At 38.3% G+C, this 24,153-nt stretch overlaps 1 protein-coding gene across 1 annotated transcript in view; it reads right to left on the reverse strand.

Annotated features, from left to right (window-relative positions):
• Cfap97 (cilia and flagella associated protein 97) overlaps positions 1-22,515 on the reverse strand; it is a 29,418-nt gene extending 6,903 nt beyond the window's left edge. Inside the window, exons 1-3 of the mRNA XM_013025961.1 lie at positions 22,439-22,515; positions 12,262-13,298; positions 3,146-3,411 (exon numbers count right to left, since the gene is read on the reverse strand). Coding sequence (XP_012881415.1) covers positions 3,146-3,411; positions 12,262-13,282 — 1,287 coding nt within the window. The 5' untranslated portion in view covers positions 13,283-13,298; positions 22,439-22,515. The remainder of the gene's footprint in view (positions 1-3,145; positions 3,412-12,261; positions 13,299-22,438) is intronic.
• Between the last annotated feature and the right edge of the window lie 1,638 nt (positions 22,516-24,153).

A 24,153-nucleotide genomic window follows, 5' to 3' on the forward strand; every position in this document is an offset into this window, starting at 1 on the left:
CAGCTAGAGTCTAACTTAGTCATCAGTTTTTTTTTTCTGTTACAGAAGCAGCTAACATTATTTGAAAACTAGACAAAAAAGGAAATAAGTAAGCTATACATACAAACAAAATCTAATGTAAGTTTTAATACAGTTTCTAATATAATTCTAATGTAAATTCCATCATAGCTGACTATATGGATCAAGCACTCCCTCTTGTGGACAAAATTACTTTTTATTTATTGATTGATTTTCCAGTCCTGGGGCTTGAACTCAAGGCTGGGGCAGTGTCCTTGAAATTCTTTTGCTCAAAGCTAGCAATATACCACTTGAGCCAGGTGCCACTTCCAGCCTTTTTTGTTTATGTGGTACTGAGGAATCAAACCCAGGGCTTCATGCATGCTAGGCAAGCACTCTACCACTAAGCCACATTCCCAGCCTATTTATTTTTTTGATTTTATTTATTTATTTATTTATTTAATTTTTTTTTGGATTGAACCCAGTTTCTTCTGCAAGCTAAGCATATGCTCTGTATTCCCTTAGTATTTGTTGGGATGCAATATCTAACGAGAGGAATGTACTATCTGCTTACTGAAACAAATGAGGGATTCTGAAATTTATTAGGACAGATTAACAGTATGTTTTTAACTTTAGACAACATGACTCCATTTTTTTTGGGGGGGGCTGGGGGTCTGGTCGTGGGGCCTGAACTCTGGGCCTGGGCGCCATCCTTCAGCTCTTCAGCTCAAGGCTAGCACTCTACCACTTGAACCACAACGCCACTTCTGGCTTTTTTCTTTTTGCTTATGTGGTGCTAAGGAATCAAACCCAGGGCCTCATGCTTGCAAGGCAAGTGCTCTACCACTGAGCCACCTTCCCAGCCCCCGAACTCCATTTTTTTATACATTTGCCTTCCTCTGCTTTTTTTGCACAGTGCTTCTTTATTCTCCTGATTATATCCAGTTAAATAGCTTCTAAAATGCTAATGGAAAAGTACTAAAACCTAAGTACTAAGAATGTCATACCTTTTAGCCACTGAGAATTGCCTGTGTCATTGGTGACTGGGCCAAAAAGGGATATAAATAATAAATAAAATAATGGATGCTTGTGCACACAACCAACATAGCAACTACAGAAGTGTGTGTGTACAGATGTACATGAATTTGGTGTATAAACAGCCTAGAAAACAGATTAAGAGGCATATCAGATCACTTGGAAGAACTATTAAAAGCCAATATGGCTCTATTAAATAGAATTTGGTAGGTGGCTGATTATATAAACAAATATGTAAAAATAGCTTCACTGAAGCAGCATACTAAGAAATGTAATGAAAAAGTTTCATGTACCACAGCATAAAAAAAGTTATGAAGTAAACTATAAAACCTAAGGAAGGTTACAAGACAGTTTGTATAAATGGAAAAAATGTCACTTTACTGTTTGAACTCTGCAACTTGGGGTGACAATACTGTGTCATAAGGTAGCTATGAGAGTTAAATGATCTTAGATGGGAGGGAGAGAAAACAAGGGAGTAGGTGATACTGTTCAAAAGGAAAGGTACACAGTACCTGACTTACGTAACTATAACTCCTCCATATATCACCTTTACAATAAAATAAAAACAAAAGAATGACCTAACATTTGTAAAATAGGCACTAATCACATCTTAAATAAAAAACACTTCAGTCAAGTGGGAGAGTAAAAACAAAAATCAAACCCAAATGTTGGTGACATTTAATTTCACAAAATGTGAACAAATCAAATATTGCTAAGTACAGAAAACTATTAAATAGCATCTCATCACCTGCCAACCTAACTTGCTTTATTGTTATCTATTTTCTGCTAAGTACAGACTAAATTGTTTAATAAATATACTAATTCAGCTAGACTTGTTAACAAATTGAGGGATTATGTGGCTCAACAGGATCTTACTGATGATGAAATTTAATGAGGATTAATATTGGAGATTGTCTTGGGAGTGTTAAAAGCCTCAAAAACAATTTTAGGTATGAGTTTTTGAGTGCTTATTAAAGGTCTAACTTTAAGTTATTTAGTTTAAGACACTAACTAGGTTTAAGATCTTGGCTTAACCATATATTGAATTATTTAAACACTTGAGGCCTCAGTTTTTTCATCTATAAGGTATGTATTTAAAAAGTGCCTGCCTCAAAGATTTTCCAAAATTCAATAAGACAATATTTGAAAGATATATGCTCTACCACTTGAGCCACAGCACCACTTCCGGCTTTTTTTTGGTTATGCAGTGCTGAGGAATTGAACCTAGGGCCTCACACATGCAAGGCAAGTACTCTACCACTGAGCCACCTTCCCAGCCTTGAAAGATATTTAGAACAATGCCTAGTTTTTAAATAAATGCTTACTATCAACAATTACTATGAACTGAATTTTATGAAGATGATGTTATAATAATATCAAGGGTTTCAGTAGTCCTTGTGTGTGTCTATGTATATGAAATATATAATATATGTAGTATTTATGTGATATACAGAAAGCTATGAAGCAACTCATGTCAACCTTGTGTCAACTAGCTTTTCTATGTGTGTACATACACAAAAACATCTCAACCTGCAACCACTGGTTTGTAACAATGTTTCAGTAGATATACTATCAAACTTATTCCAGATATATTTATTCTTTAAAATAAATGATATATAATTTATTACCTTTCTAGTATATAATGAAGCAAAACAGACTGAACCAGTGACTGAACAATATTTCACAAAAAGAGAATGCATCTGATCCTGAGTATCATTTCTTTTTTTTTCCTTTCTTTTGTTGGTCGTGGAGCATGAACTCTGGGCCTGAGCGCTGTCCCTGCACTCTTCAGCTCAAGGTGAGCACTCTACTGCTTGAGCCACAAGGCCACTTCCTGAATATCATTTCTTGTATTACTGCAGTGATTTAACTAGACAAATGTTTTCAGTATTTTCCTCTAATGGTCCCTTTTAATATATACTTTACCAGATTTAAAAAAACATACGTATCTTCAGACTCATAGCTCATCACACAGTTCATGCCACACATATCTATACTTGATTTTATGTAATTAATATTGAAAATGTGGCTGCTTAAGTTTCCTCTAAGTTGTACTTTTAAATCAGCACAAATCTTTTTTTTTTTTAATGATTAAAAGATTTCAGTTACTTACCAGATTTTCTCTTTCAATCCTTTGTTGTTCCCTCTGCCTGTTGAGAGCACTATGATACAACTTAGGAGGATGGCCAATTGATCTCCCCGGAATACTTTTGCTTCCTGGTTTTTCAGCCTGTCTTGAGAGTTCTCTCAAAAGCCTCTGATTTTCCCGGTCAATCTGTCTCACCTCCTCTCTTGTGAAAGAGTAGTTTTTCCTAGGTAGTACCGAAGGCTGATCAAAGTGCTGTTTTTGTGATCCCTTTTTATCTAATTGTAGAAAAGCTAAGAAGTGAACAAAAAGAGTGAAGATAGCTAAATGAAGTAGCTACGATGGTACATACTTTAACCTTCAAAATACAATTAATGAAAAGGTAAGTATAAAATAATCCTAATGGCTTTATTTAGAAGAAAATTAAGAGTTCCTTAGCACAAAAGCTATACACAGACCAATGAAAGTGTCTGAATAATATGTATTTTCTTTTTCTTGAGGGATGGTACTCAGGGCCTTATACTTACTAGGTGCTCTATAACTATAGCCATGCTTCTACTCCTAAAAATGCTTTAACCTGAATAAACTTTCAGACATAGATATATTTATATAAATAAATCTACTTAAACTTACATACTTAGAAATACTGCTTTCTCCTAATTTTTCTTAGTGAAACATTCTTTTCAAACTCTTTAAATATATTTTGATCTAGCTTCACTAGAAGCACTGCTGAAGTAATTTAATTCTAATTTGTTAGTTTCTCCATTATTAGATGTACTTTTCACTTAAGCTATTTGAGTTAAAACAGCATTTATAAATTTATGCATGATATCAATGTTTAGGTTTCTCAAAATTTTATCCCAAGCTCTACTCTCATATTAGTTCTTTAAAAGTATTAAAACTATTGGAATATTCATGGTGTGTGTGTACTAGTACTGGGGCTTTAACTTAGGACTTTACACTCAAACTATTGGAATATTCATGGTGTGTGTGTGTGTGTGTGTGTGTACTAGTACTGGGGCTTTAACTTAGGACTTTACACTCAAACTATTGGAATATTCATGCTGTGTGTGTGTGTGTGTGTGTGTGTACTAGTACTGGGGCTTTAACTTAGGACTTTACACTCAAACTATTGGAATATTCATGGTGTGTGTGTGTGTGTGTGTGTGTGTGTGTGTGTACTAGTACTGGGGCTTTAACTTAGGACTTTACACTCTTATTTGGCTTTTTAACCGATGTCTGGGATTCTACCAACTGCCTCCAGTTCTGGCTTTATGCTAGTTAAATTGAGGTAAGAGTCCCAGATTTGTCTGTCCAGGCAGGCTTCAAATCTCCTTTCTCCGATGAGTAAGGATTAGCCACTAGCTCCCAGCTGGGTCTCTTTTAAGAGATTTTAAAAAGGGACACGCATGTAGATCAATAAGTAATCTCAGCTACATGGGAGACATAGGCAGGAGGATCATGTTCTGAGGTGGGCTGGTATAAAATGGGCAAAAGGGCTGAAGACAAATGAGATGGCCGAGCACTTCATACCAAACTCAATGCCCTGAGTTTAAGCCCCAGTACTGTCAATAAACAAATAGTGACTTAAAAAAATTCAATCCTTACAACAGAAGTCCTAATTCAGGGAATAACCAAATTTACTTAGCAAATCTCCCTTTATATGGGCAGGCTTGTAACTGCCTTGACCAATATGGCATAATCAAAATGAAAGGACTTTCAAAGTTAAGTAATAAAAGGAGAAATAGCCCCTCACACATGTTTCATTTTTGGAATACCTGTGCTCAGAGCCCTATTACTACCCATATCTGACTGTCTTGAGACTTCAAGCAATGAGGAAACCAAATCACATAAGTGGCATGACGACGCACAGTGCTATTAGAAAAAGTTCATCAAGAAGCCCTAAAATCCATGGCACTAGGTTTGAGACTTGATGGCAAGTAAAGGTAGAGGAGCCTGGTGGTGATTGTTGATGAAATCTGAGAGGATAAACTGGCAGATAGTTTAGGAATACAACTGTTGCCTATGATGACAAGAAAAATGGAAAAAGATCTCATACCCTGATTCACTTGGCTAAGATCTCCAAATGAACTACTTAATGCTCAATGGCTTATTTTATCCATAAAAAGAAGACAGAATAGAGATGAGCTAGGAGGAAAAAAACAAACTACTGAAGCAAAGGTATTAGTCAGTTTTCAAGTAAAACAGGCAATAATAGAGGCAGGAGTTAGAGGATTCAGAATGAAACTACCACTCATCCCTCATTTTTCCCAACTTTAAGAAGATTCTTAAAGTATTTAAAAAGAATTCTACATTTTGCTGTACCTGAAGAACAATTTTTTCCCAACTTTAAGAAGATTCTTAAAGTATTTAAAAAGAATTCTACATTTTGCTGTACCTGAAGAACAATACCCAAGAAATCTCAGCTGTACCTGGACGTGATCTAGGTCTTGGATCTTGAGGTTGGGGGCATCTTTGGAAAGGGGAAATATATTTTTGCATATGGGAGGAACAAAAATGTGTGGCCAAAAATATCACTGAAGAGATTTTAAGCTGTGTCTATGAGCTATTTGACATTCCTCCTATTAAAAGGTAAGGTCTTTGTCCCTCTACTTGCAATTTGAGAGGGTTTATGATGAGTTGCACTAAGAGTGTAAAAGAAACAATGCTATGTGACTTCAAGTGCTAGGTCATAAAAGGCAGTGAGATGTCTGTACTGCTTCCTAGAAAACTTCTGCCACCTTCAGCCAATTATCCTGAGGCTCCCATGTGAAAGTCAGGCCATCTGTGAAGAAGCCACAAGGAGAGCCTGTGTTTGGTTTTCTGGTTAGCAGCCCTTGTCTGTAGTTGTCCCAATGCCAAGTATCTGACACGTGAGTAAATGGGTACTCAAAGGAGTTCAATCCTCAGCCACTGGGTCATCCCTACTTTTGAGTTACTCCACATTAAGTGATAGGGGAACTGCTTATGCAGCAATAATAACTCATTTCTTTTTAAAGCCAAAACATCAATGACAGTGCAGTCTACAAATACTTAAAAAAATTTGTGTGTGTAAGTTATTACAGTCTTCCCTTATAGTTGTGCCTTCCTCAATTTCACTACCTAGTTCTGTTTTTGGTGCTGGGCTTGAACTCAGGACATGAGTCCTGTCTCTGAGTCTTTTGGTTCAAGGATAGCACTCTACCATTTGAACCACAGTTCCATTTTGGGATCCTCAGAACCTCAGACTCCTCAGAAGCTAAGATCTACCAGCACCCACCCTTTTGTCTTGCTTTAACTATACATTTTATGTGTCTATTTGGTATACTAAGCTCATTTACTAATCTAAAACTTTCTTCTTAGTCCCTTGTTACTTTTTTCATCTTTTTTTTTTTTTGTAGGTCGTAGGGCTTGAACTCTGGTCTTGGGTGCTGTTCCTGCACTCTTCGGTTCAAGGTAAGTGCTCTACCGTTTGAGCCACAGCACACCAGTTCCGATTTTCTAGTTATTTACTGGAGATAAGAGTCTCACAGAGTTTCCTGCCTGGGCTGGCTTTGAACCATGATCCTCAGATCTCAGCCTCCTGAGCAGCTAGGATTACAGGCATGAGCCACTGGCACCCGGCCTTTACATCTTCATTTCTATCTTGTATGCCAATATTATTTCCTCTTTTTTTTTTGGGTCCGGTCGTGGGGCCTGAACTCTGGGCCTGGGTGCTGTCCCTCAGCTCTTCAGCTCAAGGGTAGCACTCTACCACTTGAGCCACAGTGCCACTTCCGGCTTTTTTTTTCTGCTTATGTGGTGCTGAGGAATCAAACCCAGGGCCTCAAGCATGCAAGGCAAGCGCTCTACCACTGAGCCACCTTCCCAGCCCATATTTCCTCTTTTTTAAAGGAACATAACTAGCATCTCTTTTTAAAGTCTTTATCATCCTTCCTATGCTATTTCAAACATCCTTTTAGGTTGTTTATCTTCCCACCCCCCAATTAAACTGGTATTTAATGAACACAACAGGAATTGACTTCCCATCTTTTTATTGTAATAAAAATATACATGACAAAATTTACCATCTTAACTAATTTTCATATATTACATACATTCAGTGTTGTGCAGCCATAACCATCATCTATAACTCTTTACTTTGGAAAACTGAAAAAACTATACTAGTTAGTTTCCATCTTTTTTCCAACCCCTGGCAATCACAGTTCTTCTTTCTATCTCCATAATTTTTTTTTTGTTGTTGGTTGTGGGGCCTGAACTCTGGGCCTGGGCACTGTTCCTCAGCTCTTCAGCTCAAAGATAGAGCTCTACCACTTGAGCCACAGCGCCCACTTCCGCTTTTTCTGCTTATGTGGTGCTGAGGAATCAAAACCAGGGCCTCACGCATGCATGGCAAGCATTCTACCACTGAGCCACCTTCCCAGCCCTCTCTATGATTTTTATTTAACTACCTTATATAAATGGAATCACACATTATTTGTCTTCTTCAGACTTGTGTATTTCACTTGGTAGAATGTACTGTAGGATCATCTGTACAGTGGCAGGTGTCAGAATTTCCTTCCCTTTTAAGGCTGAACAGTTATTGCTACTTTAATACAATAACAGTGCCTTCTGATAAGTTAAAATCATTCATGTATATTGTCAGGTCTCTTTTCCAATATTTTAAAATGTTTTTGTTGCTGTGTGTTTTGTTTTCTCTTTTGGAAGATCGCTTAAGTTAAAAAAATTCTTTCCCTAAGATTTTCTCCAAATTTAGAACAATATGAACACTGCAATCACATATTCAAATTCTGTTCTCCTAGAGGTTCTTAATCTTCTTTATCTGAGGACTTCATACTCCTCTAAAAGTTGAAATCTAAATGTTTATATGTGTTACATCTATCACTATCACATATTAAAAGTAAAGGGGCTGTAAGTGTTCGCTCAGTGATGGAGGGCCTGCCTGGCAAACATAGGTTCCTGGGTTCAAACCCCAGCACTGAAAAAGAAAAAAAATTAAAAAGAGAAAAACTTTATAGAGATGTTTATTTTTTTCTGATGTTAACTAAACCAATATGCATTATTATAGTAACCCTTTTTTGTAGGTTTTAAAATATTTAGTTTCTGGGGGCTGGGAAGGTGGCTCAGTGGTAGAGAGCTTGCCTTGCATGCATGAGGCCCTGGGTTCGATTCCTCAGCACCACATAAGAAAAAAGAAAAAAAGCCAGAAGTGGCGCTGTGGTTCAAGTGGTAGAGCGCTAGCCTTGAGCTGAAGAGCTGAGGGACAGCGCCCAGGCCAAGAGTTCAGGCCCCACGACCGGACCCCCCCAAAAAAAATAAGATAAAAAAAATAAAAATATTTAGTTTAGTGCAAGTTTGATTCTCATAGCTGCTATGCACTGTTGTGTTGATCATTTAGCACATTTTACTGCACAATACATAGGGAAGGGAAATGTAAAGGCTAGTTAAGCATAGTTTTATTGGTGAAAACAGTTTTGTCCTTCCAGAGCCTTTCTGAAATCATTGAGCTGTTTTTAACAATTCCAATATTATGTACTTTATCATAAGAATAAGGAAAATTGGGTCTTCTCTGTTGTTTTTAGCTAATGTTTCACAAATGTTTGCTAACACTTGGCTGTGTGTTGAGGGCATTAATATTTCCTACAATTTGCCAGGGAATGGATCAAATGTGCTGCCAGGTAGGATATGCTGATCTCATCACAGGCATCTCCTTCTCATTTTGGAGAATAACAAGGTTTGTATATTTCCTCTTCCACAAAGTACCTACTTCATTCCTCCCCTACAGGAAGTTAAAAAAAAACTAATAAACTAACCAGTGAATTAATCAGTTTCTTTCCTCATCCATGCTTGCTTTGTCCCATTTCTTATATTCATTTGCCTTCTCAAAATACATCCCACAGTTATTATTTCATTCTTAAAGTGATAAAATTTATTTTGCCCTGAAAGATTCTTCCTAAACTGACCTAATTTTACATATACAAAATATGAAACATACCTTCAAATTCAGTCTTATCACCTTTTTCAGAATTTTGCAAATGTCACTCACATCATAAGTAGGCGTCAAAATTCTGTTACTATTCCATTTTATAAAGCCTTCAATGCTTATTCAATGATTTTATGGCTCAATGTGAAAGACCTAACTCCAATCACATTTTTTTTCAACATTTATATAGCAAAAGCACATTTGGGATGGGGATGAAAAATTCTCAAGTCAACCTCCTCACTGGGTCTAAAAGAGGCTGGATACTGAGAAATTTTACTAATCTTTCAAAGTTCACTTTAACACCTCATATCTAATAGCCAGTCTACATTATTCTTCCCTTTTTCTAATATTTCTCACAGACGCACCCAGAACTTTGAATCTAGAACGGATCCTAACAACCTAAAACAACTATCTTACAAATGAAGAATCAGGAATTCAGGAGAGTTACTTGCTAGTTGATAGTCATAGGGAACAACAAAAAGCCTAAACAATTCTGCTTTAACTTTCACAACTTTCTCTGTTTGCTATATAAGTATCTAATACAGTATTATCTCACCGTTCTGGACCACATTTGTATTCTTTTATTATTTTCTGCTTCAAGAGCTTATTTTATGTTCAAATTTATATTTAACAGTAAGTTTTTAAAATTTAAATAGTGCTTTTAACACTGTTACCGACACAGGCATTCCTATCTGAACACTTGCCTAATATCTGCTTTAACAATCTGTTGTTAATCTTTTTACCCCAAATTCACTACTGGAGTCAATAAACTCTTTAAATGAATCTCTATGCGAAAATGCTTAAATTGAGAGAACGTTGAATGTGTTCTGAATTTCTACCTCAGCTGTTCATTGATAGGATCATGTTATGATTAAAGAAAAATTAAGCATATCATACATTATCACCTCCCCCACATTAAGAGCATATCATACATTATCACCTTCCCCATATTAACAGGATTTATCTTTTAAGAAAATGAAACAGAGCCGGGTGCCAGAGGCTCATGTCTATAATCCTAGCTACTCAGGAGGATGAGATCTGAGGATTGCAGTTCAAAGTCAGCCCGGGCAGGAAAGTCCATGAGACTCTTATCTCCAATAAACCACTAGAAAACCAGAAGTGGTGCTGTGGCTCAAGCGGTAGAGTGCTGGCCTTGAATTGAAGAGTGCAGGAACAGTGCCCAAGCCCAGAGTTCAAGCCCCATGACAAACAAACAAAAAAAAAAAAGAAAATGAAACTGGTGAGCCAAGGAAGCTAAGCCTAGAAAAACTGAAAGTAATAAAGTTGAAAGGGATAAAATGTATCATAAAATGTAGAAAAAGCACAAGCCTGGATATGCAATCATGTCCATCTACCATGACCACGACCATGTTTAGTTATATGGGAAAAGATACAAAAATATTAGGAAAAAATATTGGAACTGGAGAACTTTATTGGGTAAGTCAAATATGAATAATTAAAGACATACCTTATACAATGTACTGATGGCTTATGTATTCCAACAGAAAATGTCCCAATTGGCAAAAAGCCACCTTTGTTCCAGTACCTTAAAAAGCCTGAGCACCATTTCCTGGTAAGTCTCTCAGAGCAGGGTTCTCTACTGTGCAGAATGAGGCATGCCTCAATTCAGCTCAGCTCTATGTTGAAAATTTTCCTCACTATTTTAATTATAAGTGAGAAAAAGGAATCAAGAATTTTACAATTTAAAATAGATTTTCTTATATCCAGATAAGTTTCTGAGATGGGAATAGATAAGCATAGTGAGAGATGACTTCCTGTATTCCCAATGGAACCTAACAGCTCAGTGTTTTGATACTGCTATTGTGTGAATTGCATATTGGGTTCTATTTTGTTTTTCTGCTCCAGAATCTTAACTTTTACAAGAATGACCTGTGTGCACTTTAAAGTTTGAGGAATTATGGTGGAGAAAGTTGACTAATTCATATATATTCTTACTTGCCATTTTTTGGGGGGCAGGGGAGTGGTACTGGTTTGAACTCAGAGCCTACATCTTTCTAGGTTGGTCCAGCTCTCCCACTTGGACCATGCATTCAGCCCTGCTTCTTGCTATTCTGAGGATAGCTTTGAGCCACAATTCTTGAGCAATTAGCCTCTTGAGTAGCTAAGATTATAGGTATGAACCTCCGGGGCCTGGCTTCCTATTCCACTTCTATACAGATCTCTCTTCTCAATTCCCACTGTTAATATAGGGTGATTCTGACTGGCTCAGGATAATCTTATTTCCTTTGCCAATAACTGGATCAGAAATGGGAGTAGGGGGGCTGGGAAGGTGGCTCAGTGGTAGAGCGCTTGCCTTGCATGCATGAGGCCCTGGGGTTCAATTCCTCAGCACCACATAAGCAAAAAGAAAAAAGCTGGAAGAGGCACTGTGGCTCAAGTGGTAGAGCGCTAGCCTTGAGCTCTATAGCTGAGGGACAGCGCCCAGGCCTATAGTTCAGGCTCCACGACTGGACCCCCCCCCCCAAAAAAAAAAAGAAATGGGAGTAGGAAGCCAGGCGCCAGTGGCTCATGCCTGTAATACTAGCTATTCAGGAGAATGAGATCTGAGGATTGCAGTTCAAAGCCAGCTCTGGCAGGAAAGTCTTTGAGACTCTTATCTCCAATAAACCACTAGAAAACTGGAAGTGGCGCTATGGCTCAAGTGGTAGAGCGCTGGCCTTGAGCTGAAGAGCACAGGTACAGTGCCCAAGCCCAGAGTTCAAGCCCCACAACTGACAAAAATGGGAGTAGGAGTATAACTTAATTCTGGGCATAAGACAAAGTGGAAGTTAGCTAGGAATGATTCCTTACAATGGTTCAAAAGTCAAAGGAAGAGACAATAACTCTCTGGACATTGAAATGTCTCAAGTGAAAACTGATGCAGATAGGCTAAAAATGAAGACAGAAAAGCACCAGGCAGGAAAAAGAGTAGTAAGCATTTTGAGTCTTCTATAAGGCCATTAAAATTAGTCTAAATGCTATATTCCTAGTTAATTGACTTTGCAACCAATCTTACGTGGTAATGGAACTGACATTCCAGATATTTATGGTAAAACAGGATATTGGGTAAAACTGCTAAATTATCAATCATCTAAAATAAAAATCATATTAATCAGCAAAAAGTCATAAGGTATATTTAAACTTGGTATCTAGTTTTTAATATAAAAATGTTGAAAATTACCTTTCAAAAGATGATTCAGGTCCATTGTGTCATGCAAGACTTTCTGTTTGTGTCTTTGGTCTAAATTAGAATCTAACACTGGTGACTTTGGGGCAAGATGGGGCACGTGTTTTTCTTTTCCTTTTTTGATGGCTTTCAAATATTTGGAATCCTTTTTTAAAACCTCAACATCTTCATAAACTTCTTGGTTCACATTTTCTTGTTTTTTAACTTTTACTTTTTGGTGATTTGATGTTCCCAGTTCAAAAGACTGAACAGGGCTGATGTCTGGAGTTGACAAAGGAGTAACATCTGTCACAGTATCTTCAGATTCTTCAGTGTCTCCCATTTTTGGCTTACTACTTGAAGGTTGTGTCCCTGTTAATTTTTTTCTTGGCTTATTTTTTTGTTTTGGTGATAAGACAGTTACACTATGTATTTGTTTCTTTGATGAAGATTTACGGACATTAGCTTCAGTATCTGAAAAGTCTGTACCTGAATCTGAAGATGAGGAAGATAAAGATGAAGAGGACCTGACTTTAGAATACTTTTTATTTACATTTTTTTTAAAGTTATTAGATGGTTTAGCTGACTTTGATCTCACAAGATGTTTTTTCCCATCATCACTGCTTTCTTCTCCATCTGTATAGTAATCATCCTCACCTTCTTTTACAATTTTAGGAATTCTATTCGGCATGGCCAAGTGTATTTTATATCCTGTTGTAGTATCACGTAATTTTTTTGATCTCGAACAAGTGGTTAATGATGAACTTTTGATTTGTATATCATTTGCTACAGGGTGTTCATCTAAAACAAGTTTTGCTTTTCTTTCATTTCCTTTTTCATTAAGGTAATTTTCCTTTGTTTGTATTCCAAATGTCAAATGTACATGTTCTGTGTCTTTATCTATTCTCTCTTTAAGACCATCATTGTGTCTGTCAAAAACTAATAAGTTATTTTCACATTTATTTGCTTCTTCAAAGTCACTGTCAAAAAAAGAATGGTCCACTTCACCTTCTGATATATCTCCAAACCGATCCATGATGGCAAAAATATATCTGAAAAGTAGTAAAGTGTAACTATTAGATTGAAAAGTCATTTCCAAATAGTTTTCATTTTTAGACTGTAAGTACATAATTTTACTAAACTGAGAAATCTGGTTAATAGCTAAAGAGAAACATTATAAAACACAGTCAACTGATGATGGGGCTTTAGGCGTAAATAAAATTGTACCAATTATTGGAGACAAAGAAGTCTAATAGTTAAATTCACAAAGATCATCAAGGTAGGCACATCACAGAGATGGGTATTTACATGAACCATAAGAAATTTTGTCTCATAGTTTAAATTCAGTTTAAAGTTTAGAAGGAAGGATAATGTGTTAGCCAGTTTTTCACTGTGGTGACAATATTTTATCAAAAGAACTTGAAAAAGGATTTATTTTAATCCACGTTCTCAGGTTTCAGGTCATTACAGCAGGGAGGACACCACACAGCAGCAAGAACCAAATAGCAACCAGGAAGCCCAGCATAGCCAGAAGAGACCACACAACATAAGTCCTTCAAGGACAGATCCTCAAAATGTTCTACTGCTTCCAAACAATCCATATATTTCAATTCCCACCACTTCCCTACCCCTCCTAAGAGTATATTCAAAATTTTAATCCATCAAAAGATTAAGTTATTCATGAATGATTTAAAGTCATATCTAGAAACACCCTTCACAGGCACATACAGAAGTGTGTTTTACAAATTTCTAGGCATCTCTTGACAATGAAGATTAACAATTATATAGATAGTACTAAAATTTTTTACAAGATCAGTTATTCCAATGTCAGTAGTATAATGGACACTAACAAAATCTCATGTTTTAATACTTTTTTGTTCTATTAAAAGTTCCCCCATCTTTTCTCATTGAGGAATAAAAGCTAATGCTTACATAGACTGTACACATAGCTTAGAGTCAAATTTCTGATTATTATCATAATCTGTCATATAAATACATAGGCAAGATTATAGGGGAAGAGTATATTATTTCTCACTGCCTTAAAGGGAGACTTGTATAAGAGACATTTTCTAGCAGACAGCCAATAACCATCAAAAAATAGAAAAAACAAAGCATACTTTTTAAATATTAAGTTAAACAGTAGAATAAATGGGCAGAGACCTGTTTTTGTCGTAAACTTTAACTTACTTGTTGACCTATACATTTTTGGGGGGGGGGCTTGAACTCTGGGCCTGGGTGCTGTCCCTCAGCTCTTCAGCTTAAGGGGAGCACTCTACCAGTTGAGCCACAGTGCCACTTCCGGTTTTCTGGTGGTTTATTGGTTCTAAGAGTCACACGAACTTTCCTCCAGGGTTGGCTTTGAACCATGATCCTCAGATCTCAGCCTCCTTAGTAGCTAGGCTTACAGGCATGAGCCACTGGCACCCAGCTGACCTATAAAGTTTTATAGGTACAATTATTTAAATAATAAAATATTTAATTTAAATCTTAATTTAAAAAATAATTAAATATTTAAATGGGGCTGGGAAGGTGGCTCAGTGGTAGAGTGCTTGCCTTGGATGCATGAGGACCTGGGTTCAATTCTGCAGAACCATATAAACAAAAAAATGCCAGAAGTGGCACTGTGGCTTAAGTTGTAGAGCAGTAGCCTTGAGCTAAAGAGCTGAGGAGCAGTGCCCAGGCCCAGAGTTCAGGCCTCAGGACCTACCAAATAAATAAATAAATAAATAAAAATCTTAATACCTAAAACAATTTGAATTAAACTAGAATTATTACTATAGAGTTTAAAGTTTTTAAAATGTTTAGAATTACTAGAGTGGCCTTAGAAGCAGTGTATCATTATCTATTACTAATCTTGAGTTCAGAGATTGATTTCTCCCCTATAAATGCACAGGATTCCCTGGAAGCCAGCAAAGAAAAACAAGCATATTACTAGACCATCTACTGTTGCCAGAAAGCACAATATTCAAATATTCCTGGAATAGTGGTAATAAAATAAAGGATTCAATTTGTGTTAGCTCTGGCATTGTGACAAAAACACCTGGTAGAAGCAATTTAAAGGAATTATTTATTTTGGCTCATGGTTTTAGATATTTAAGTTTATCATGGCAGGGAGACCAGAGTAGTTCACACATAGCAAATGAAGCAATGTGGTAGAGGCCACTCATCTCATGGTCGATGAGATGAAAAGAGTATCTGGGCTATAGTGGGCTTTCTGTTTTAATTTCATCCTATAGAATAGTTCTGCTCACATTCAGGATGTCTTACTCCCTTATTTAATTCTCTCTGAAAATGTCCTCACAGACATACCCAGAAATGTGTCATAGTAATATCAGGTATTTATCAATCCAACTAAGTTAACCATTATGCCATTTAAAGTGGTATCACTACACAGGCAGGCAAAACCCTCATGAATCCCAACGCATATATATGTAGTAATAAAAAAAATATTCTGTGGCAAGCCATGAGTCCATAATGACATTCAAAGGGAATATCCGTTATGTGAAAAGACATATAAATACCTCCAACAAGAATCATGTAGCCAACAATGCAACTCTGTACTTCATGTATTCAAATTAGGACCAATTTCAGTAAAGCAAATTGGACAGTAAAGATTATATAATGTATAATCTGCACTAACCAGGACATCCTATAGCAAAGCAGAGAAGCATCATAATCTAAGGGAAGATCAACTTGTATTAATGGTGTGACAGTTAAATAGGTTCACTATGTATGATATTATATTTTATTACCACTTACAAGAAAATTTGTCAGCCTTTAAGAGGCTCTTGTACACTTGATTTATAAATTTTATTTTTGTGGCACTGAAGATCAAACCAAAGCTTTCAGCATGCTAGGCAAACACTCTACCACTTACACTCAACTTAGTCCTTAGAGTTATAAAAATCAAACTGTAATCTACTTTTAAATACTTAATGGATTTTTCATGATTGAATAAGTATGGATTTTTAGGTTTATAAGCAAAGTCTAAATGCTTAGGAACATTTCCTATTAAGATTTATGAGTGAATCTTGTTAGGAATTTGAGGTTTATATAATAAGAAAAACTGTGATAGTAAACAGGTTTGCAAATGATGTACACTGTTCAGGGAAATGGTTATATATACATTATATATATTTGTACATAGACCTAAATATGTACACAAATACATTATATACTTGATCCTCAGATCTCAGCCTCCTGAGTTCCTGGGATTACAAATGAGGGCCACTGGCATCTGACAGAAAATTTAATATTTTCTATAAGCTAAGTTATCACTGACCAAATACAAGTTGGGTTTTTAAGTTTTTGCATAAAATTTAAACAGAAACATAATGTGTGAAAGTATACCTTAAAAGTTAAGAAATATTAGCTTATCAAATTTATGTCTAGTACTTATTAAGATCAAAGATGTATAGCATAGATAAATGCTGTCTTTACATTACAAAATTAAATTTTAAGAGGGAACCTGGGGTGTAGCTTAGTTATAAGAAAGCTTGCTTAGCTAGTCACGGGCAAACACTCAAAAGAAAAACTCAAAAAACAGCTTTTACACTACAATTGGAGTTGAGCAGCTAAAAGAGAGACCTTATGGCTACTAATCATATGATATTTAAACAGTTTGTAAATCTGGTTAGATAATATGCTAGCATGAAAAAGAAAATACAGTTGTTTTTATAATACAATATATATATAAGCAAAACTTGTGTGAAGGGGATTAACCTGATAGAAGAAAAATTGACAATCAAATAAATAAATAAATATTTTCACTACTGTTACTGTGATAATGTTTGGGCAATAAATATTATTTGAAAATATTGATACATAGTATTTGAAAATATTGATACATAGACTTACAGTAGGATTCTGCTACTTTCTGGCTGTGTGACCCTGGATTTTATGTAAAAGAGTTTCTATCAGAGAGCTATGTTTTTTGTTTTTATAATTTTTTTTTTTGGGTCCGGTCGTGGGGCCTGAACTCTGGGCCTGGGCGCTGTCCCTCAGTTCTTCAGCTCAAGGCTAGTGCTCTACCACTTAAGCCACAGCACCACTTCTGGCTTTTTTTCTTTTTGCTTATGTGGTGCTGAGAAATCGAACCCAGGGCCTCAGGCATACAAGGCAAGCGCTCTACCACTGAGCCAATTTCCAGCCCCGTTGTTTTTATAATTTTTTTTATTGTGATTAAGTGATTACAAAAATTTCAGTATTGTGAGATAGTGATAGTTAATCTAACCTTCATGAGACAAATTGTCATTATTGTGGCATACAGAGTTTGTCAATTCTTTTTTTTTTTTCAGTCGTGGGCTTGAACTTTGGGCCTGGGTGCTGTCCCTCAGCTCTTCAGCTCAAGGCAAGTGCTCTACCACTTGAGCCACAGCGCCACTTCCGGTTTCCTGGTGGTTAATTGGAGACTCACGGACTTTTCTACCCAGGCTGGCTTTGAACTGCAATCCTCAGATCTCAGCCTCCTAAGTCATTAGGATTACAGGCGTGAGCTACTGGCGCCCAGCTAAGTTTGTGAATTCTGTGAGCTTTGACAATACAATTATTTTTTCCACATTGGGTGGTATGGACATTTCTTTCCTTTTGCTTAGTGTTAGCTGTTTCCTCTTTCCCTCTCATTCCCTCCCTCCCATCACTGCCCTTGAGTTGCTTAGTTCGTTTTCATCAATGTCCAGTCAGAGAGCTATGTTTTTAAGAGCAATGAGCTAGAAACAATTTCAATACCTACAATACAGATAAATCAAATGTGTGTGTGTCTCTCTCATTGGTTAAAAAGGATAATCCAAGATCTTCAAATCAATGTTGAGTAACAAAGTAGAATTAAAGCTGAGTGCTGGTGGCTCAAGCCTGTAAACCTAGCTACTCTGGAGGCAGAGATCTGAGGATTGTGGTTGGAAGTCAGTTTAGGTAGGAAAATCCATGAGATCTTATCTCCAATTAATCACCAAAAAGCTGGAAGTGGAGCTGTGCCTCAAGTAGTACAGCCGTAGCCTTGAGCATAGCAGTTCTGGGATAATATCAGGCCCTGCACCAAAATAATTGTGTAATCTTCCAAACAGACACAAAACAATGCCATAAACTTCATAGGTAGACATTAAGTTATAGTTATAGATGGACTTTAAATTGCAGGCCTTAAACTATGGCTCAGGGATAGAATGCTTGCTCAATAAGCACAAGGCCTGGAGTTCAAACTCCAGTATTGCTATAAAAAATAAAAACAAAGAACCCTAAGAATGAGTTCAAACTCCAGTATTGCTATAAAAAATAAAAACAAAAAACCCTAAGAATGAGTTCAAACTCCAGTATTGCTATAAAAAATAAAAACAAAGAACCCTAAGAATATAAATTTATGAGCAGAATGACACAGGAAAAACAAGTTAGGCAGGATGCTGTGATCATCAGTATCACAAACATAAAGAGGATAAGAGATTATGACCATTCTGTCCACCAGAGTTCACAAATAATAACCACTAAATGAAGGTTGGACAGTTTTTTTTTTCCAACATCTAGAAAAGTTACTTCTTTGTGAAATAATTGACCTTGGAAACCAAATTAGAATAAGAGTTGTGATTATACTCCTTTTAACTTTACTTCATGGTTATGAATACCTCTGTAATTATATTTTTAATGTATCTTCAAATTATTTGAGTATATCACACTAATTGTTAAAGTAGAACACCATGTAAAAATCAAAATACATTTATTTATATAATATCTATGATTTTTTTGGTGGCCCAGTAGTAATTTTTACAAGGAAAATGAGACCTTGTTGAAGGGTACCAGTGGCTCATGCCTGTAATCCTACTCAGAAGGTTGAGATCTGAGGATCATGGTTTGACATTAGCACAGGCAGTTAGGTCTATGAGACTCTGATCTCCAACTAACCACACAAATGCTAGAAATGAAGCTGTGGCTCAAGTGGTAGAGCACTAGCCTTGTGCACCAAAGCTCAGGACCAATGCCAGGCCATAAATTCAAGCCCCAATGAGCAGCACACACACGAACATATGGGACCTGTTTAGTCATATTGCTAAGAAAAAAAAATCAGTTTTGCAGTTTGTCATAAATCTTACTGGATGGATTTGCTATGTACTGTTTTCCTCTACTAAAGTGAACAAATTATATTTTTTACCACAAATTAAATAAACCAATAGCCCTAGGTAAGAAGACTTTTGAATTCCAAACTAAGTATTGGCTGAGCTTATGATTAAAATCCTTTTCCAAAGATAGCAGTATTTTCCAGTATAGACACTGGCAATTTTGGACTTTGATGTTTACAGTATTCCGTGTGTGTGTGTCTGTGTGTGTGTGTGTGAGAGAGAGAGAGAGAGAGAAAGAGAAAAAGAGAGAGACATACATAACAACAATTTGTTAGTAATCCTTGAAAATTTTACAAGAGATCTATGTAAAAAAAATCTATAATAACATATGGCACACTGTGGTAGTGTTGATACTTTTCCCAACCCCTACCCTCATAGTGCCCCAATTAGACTTGAAACAAGTTTTCTACAACTTGACTAATGCAGGCCTAGAGGAGTCATAAAACTCAAGAAATACTTTGCCCTTGTATGAATGAAGAAATGAGTGATGTGCTGTATTACACCCCTGATGCTGAGATCCAAGCCAACCAGGGATATCTAGTGAGAACTTCTCTCAAAAGAAAGAAAAAGGTTCATTTGAAAAAGGAGCTAGAGGGCTGGGAAGGTGGCTCAGTGGTAGAGCACTTGCCTTGCATGCATGAGGCCCTGGGTTTGATTCCTCAGCACCACATAAGCAAAAAGAAAAAAGCTGGAAGTGGTGCTGTGGCTCAAGTGGTAGAGCGTTAGCCTTGAGCTGAAGAGCTGAGGGACAGTGCCCGGGCCCAGAGTTCAAGCCCCACGACCACACACCCCCCCAAAAAAAGAAAAAGGAGCTAGATTAGCTCACCAAAGGACAAACTGTAACTTAGAAACCAAAATATTATGCTCTTAAATCATACTAGGATAGTAGTATACAGTCCCAAACTGGTTGCATTTTGTTTGGTAAAGCAACTTCTTAAATGATCTATTTTGGAGACATACAGTAAAATTCCTAGAATCTAAGTCATAAACACAAGGGGCTCATAAAAAAAGGAAAGGAAATGGCAGAACTTTTCATTTCAGGACTGTGATATCAGAAAGGATTCTAGAGGGTTTATTTGTAGTTTCAGGGGTTAAACACTTGAATCAAAAGATGGAGTAAATAAAGAAAGCTATTTTAACAAAGGAATGCCTCAAAAATAGAATGGGCTACTTTGTAAGACTTAAACCTTAAGACGCTAGACAGGCTGGAGCAAAAACTGAATGAGCACTTGCTGGGATGCTACAAATGATTATACATTAGGAGAAAAGCGTCTTTCCTAATTTCCTAATAGGTCTAAATTCTAAAGTTTACCCACAAGTAAAATGACCATAGAATCTTCCTTGAAATCCCTAGTTTTCATCCCTATTTCCCATCTTTCTTGTGATCTTTATTTAGCATAAAGATCATTTTCAGCTGAATTGAGAATAAACAAATATAGAAAGAGGCCCTCTCCTAGCAGCAACTTGTGAAAAATGAAGACTCCTCAGTTTTTCTGGCCATGAATAAGAAAGGTGACACTGAGATGGGCTTGCAAAAATAAAGCTTGCTAAAATGGCTTTTATTATGGTTCTCCTAATTAACTCTCACAGTTTAAATTCCCTAGAGGAATAAACCCCCCTTCTTCCTTTTTCTTGCCTCCATAACTTTATCAATCTTTGTTTACATGAACTCTTGGGGCGATGCCTTTGCTTTCTTTTCCAGGAAGACCCCAGGTCCATAAAAATTAACATCAAATGAAAGTGTGTAGTATTTTTCTCCCATTAATCTGTCTTTCTCTTTTAATGTAGTTTTAGCTATCTGGAAGGTTGAGAGATAAGAGGATTATTAAGACTCCAGGAGCTGGATAAGCCTCTGTAACTTAGCAAGGTCTGGCTAAAAAAGCAAGCAACACCCCCCTCCCAACCCCAAACCCACAACCTTTTCCTTATTGAATGGGAGCTTCTGATGCCTAGTTCATTTTCATGTTTCCTAGGCCATTTAATTAGGACCCAACAAATAGTTTCCAACCTAGTATCTTTTATTGCTTTCTGCCCTGTCCCTTCACCCCCTCCACAAATACACAAGCCAGAACTACCTCCTTTATGCACATTTTGTTATGCACCGAGCCACCTGCTGCCCTAAGTGGCCATAGTTCATGAGAGGTGGTGTGCTGTCTGGTGTCTGGGAAACTTTTCAGGTATAAATTTACATTCACAATATCTACAAAGACAAGGCTTACGGTAAGGACTTCAAGACTTCTCTATCATTGAATTTCCAGGAAAACGTATCTTGACAATACTATCCACTAAGCGATTCTTTTGCTAACATTTACTTCAGTGTTAGGCTCGATTCACATCAGAGTAAGAGAAGCAGTGGTTTTTCACAACGGACTTATGATTCTCTCTAGACCGCATAGGGAAAGGGTAAAAAAAAAAAAAATCAAATGAATTAATAGTTCGTCAGACCACAATAACCCCTCTCTCAGGTGCTGGATCACAGTAGGTTTTTGCCAAAGCTGCCTGGGAGTCACTTGGGACCGTCCTCTGGAACTCATGCAGAGAAAGCAAAAGAAAGATTAGTGCTTGCATGACACATTAATATATAAAAGACCCTGGAATTTTTTTTTAAGAAAAGACGTCATTTTTGTCCAGCTGACATCACACTTCCCAAGAAGAGCCCCCTCCCCCCGCCCCCTCCCCACTGGAAAACCCAGTCACCACCAGTTTTTGCACGACCACCGTGTCACCACCACCTCAGGTCCTCCGGATTCGAGCACCCAGGGGCGGGCAGCAAACCGCCCGAGCCAACTGCACGCCGCCTCACGTGTGCCGAGGGAGGACAGCCATTCTCCTCCAGCTTTGTTTTGGTTACCCCCCACCCCGCACCTCCGAGCTGGGGGGGGGGGGCCGGGCTGGGAGGTCGCAGGGCAAACAGCGGGGAACCACTGCGGGCCCGCCTCCCGAGCTTCCGCGCCACGCTTCCCCCGTACCCACCCCGACGGCTCACAGCCGCTCCTGAGCTCCGGACCCGGGAAACGGATCCCGAACGGAGAAGAAGGGTGGCGGGCGCACCGCGGCAGGGAGGAAGGAGGGGCTCGCGCTACGCTCACCTGGGAGCCGTGGCGGCTACGGCTCCTGGAACGCCGCGAGGGGCGTTCGCGGCTGGCTCGCGCTTTCGCTCGTACCTTATCACGCACGCACGCACGTACGCACGCACGCACACGCGCCTGCGCGCTCCCTAGACCCGGCAAGCTCCCTGCTCCCGGCGGCGCGCGCGCGCGCGCGTCCCCCGAGCTCCGTAAACCAAGCTGCGGCTTCCGGAAACGGAAGATGTCGAAATGGGAAGGAGGGAAAGCCTGGGAGTCTCGAACCCTGCGGAGGGGTGCGGTGGACGGCGGGGTCCCGCGCGTGTCGCTACTGCCTGCGGCGTCACAGAGCAATCGCGGGAGGGGAAGGTCAGCCCAGGCCTCCCTGCCGGCCTGCCTGCCTTGGATACATTCACAGTCTCTCTCCGACCTGGAGTGGTGGGTTGTGAGCGTGGGTTATTGAATGGGGAAAGCTGTTTCGGTCCTGTTGTTATTACTATTATTTACCAAGTGACAGTAAGTGAAATGGGTCGTGGGGCTTGAACTCTGGGCCTGGGCGCTGCCCCTGAGCTTTTCAGCTCAAGGCTGGCGCTCTACCACTTGAGCCTCAGCGCCACTTCCTTTTTCTGCTTATGTGGTGCTGAGGAATCGAACCCAAGGCCTCAGGCACGCAAGGCAAGCACTCTACCACTGAGCCACCTTCCCAGCCCCGTCTTCATGGTATTTTAATATTAGCACACCAGTCCTCTGCACCAGGGAAAGCCCTCCTACGGGTCCAGTAGGTGTAGCTAAGACCATCTAAAATAAAAATGATGCCAGAGCTGGTGGCTCACGGTATTCATCCTAGCTATTCAGGAGGCTGAGATATGAGTATCATGGTTCAAAGTCAGCAAGAAAATCAGAACTCTCATTTCTAATTGACCACTAGAAAGCTGGGAGTGAAGCTGTGATTCAAATAATAGAGGGCTAGACCTTGAGCAGCAATGCTCAGAGACAGTACCCACGCCCTGAGGTTAAGCCCCGAACTGGTGCTCCACCCCTCCAAAGCTCAAGGACAGTGCCCAGGCCTTGAATTCAAGGCCCAGTATCGGTGTACATATTCTTCATAATGTATTGAGTGCTCTACTTTCTTGCATTTGAACAATCAGACATATGGTTGACACCGTGGAATAACGGCACCCCCAAAATGTCCACCACCTCTGATCCCCAGAACACATGAATATGTTGCTTCACACGGCAAATGGGATTTATGTGATGTGATTGGACACACAAAATGAAAAAAAATTGAATTATTCACATCACTAGAGTCCTTATAAGAGGAGAGACAAAAAGTTCAAAACTATAAAAATGAGACTGGAGTGATGTGGGGGAGAGGCAATGAGCCAAGGGATGCAGGCTACCTCTGGAAGCTGAAAAGGGAGGGGAAATGGATTCTCCTCTGAAAGAATGTAGCACAGCTGACTGACATCTTGATTTTAAATTCCAGAATTATAATATGAATTCTAGAATATAATCCAATAAATCTGTGCTGTTTTGAACCTTTACATTGTGTTGTTATGCAACAATAGGATACTAATACAGTAAGTGCCGAGAAAAAAATATTACTTACGTGAGAAAACAAACTTAAGGAAATACAGATTTAACTATAGCCTAAGGAATCCCAGACAAGGAACAATGTACTTTCTAAACAAGTTTTATTTCTGTGCCAGTAAATAAAAAGAATCGTTTGTTATTTTTTG

The sequence above is a fragment of the Dipodomys ordii genome, unplaced genomic scaffold, assembly GCF_000151885.1.
Source record: "Dipodomys ordii isolate 6190 unplaced genomic scaffold, Dord_2.0 Scaffold4, whole genome shotgun sequence".
Classification (NCBI taxonomy): domain Eukaryota; kingdom Metazoa; phylum Chordata; class Mammalia; order Rodentia; family Heteromyidae; genus Dipodomys; species Dipodomys ordii.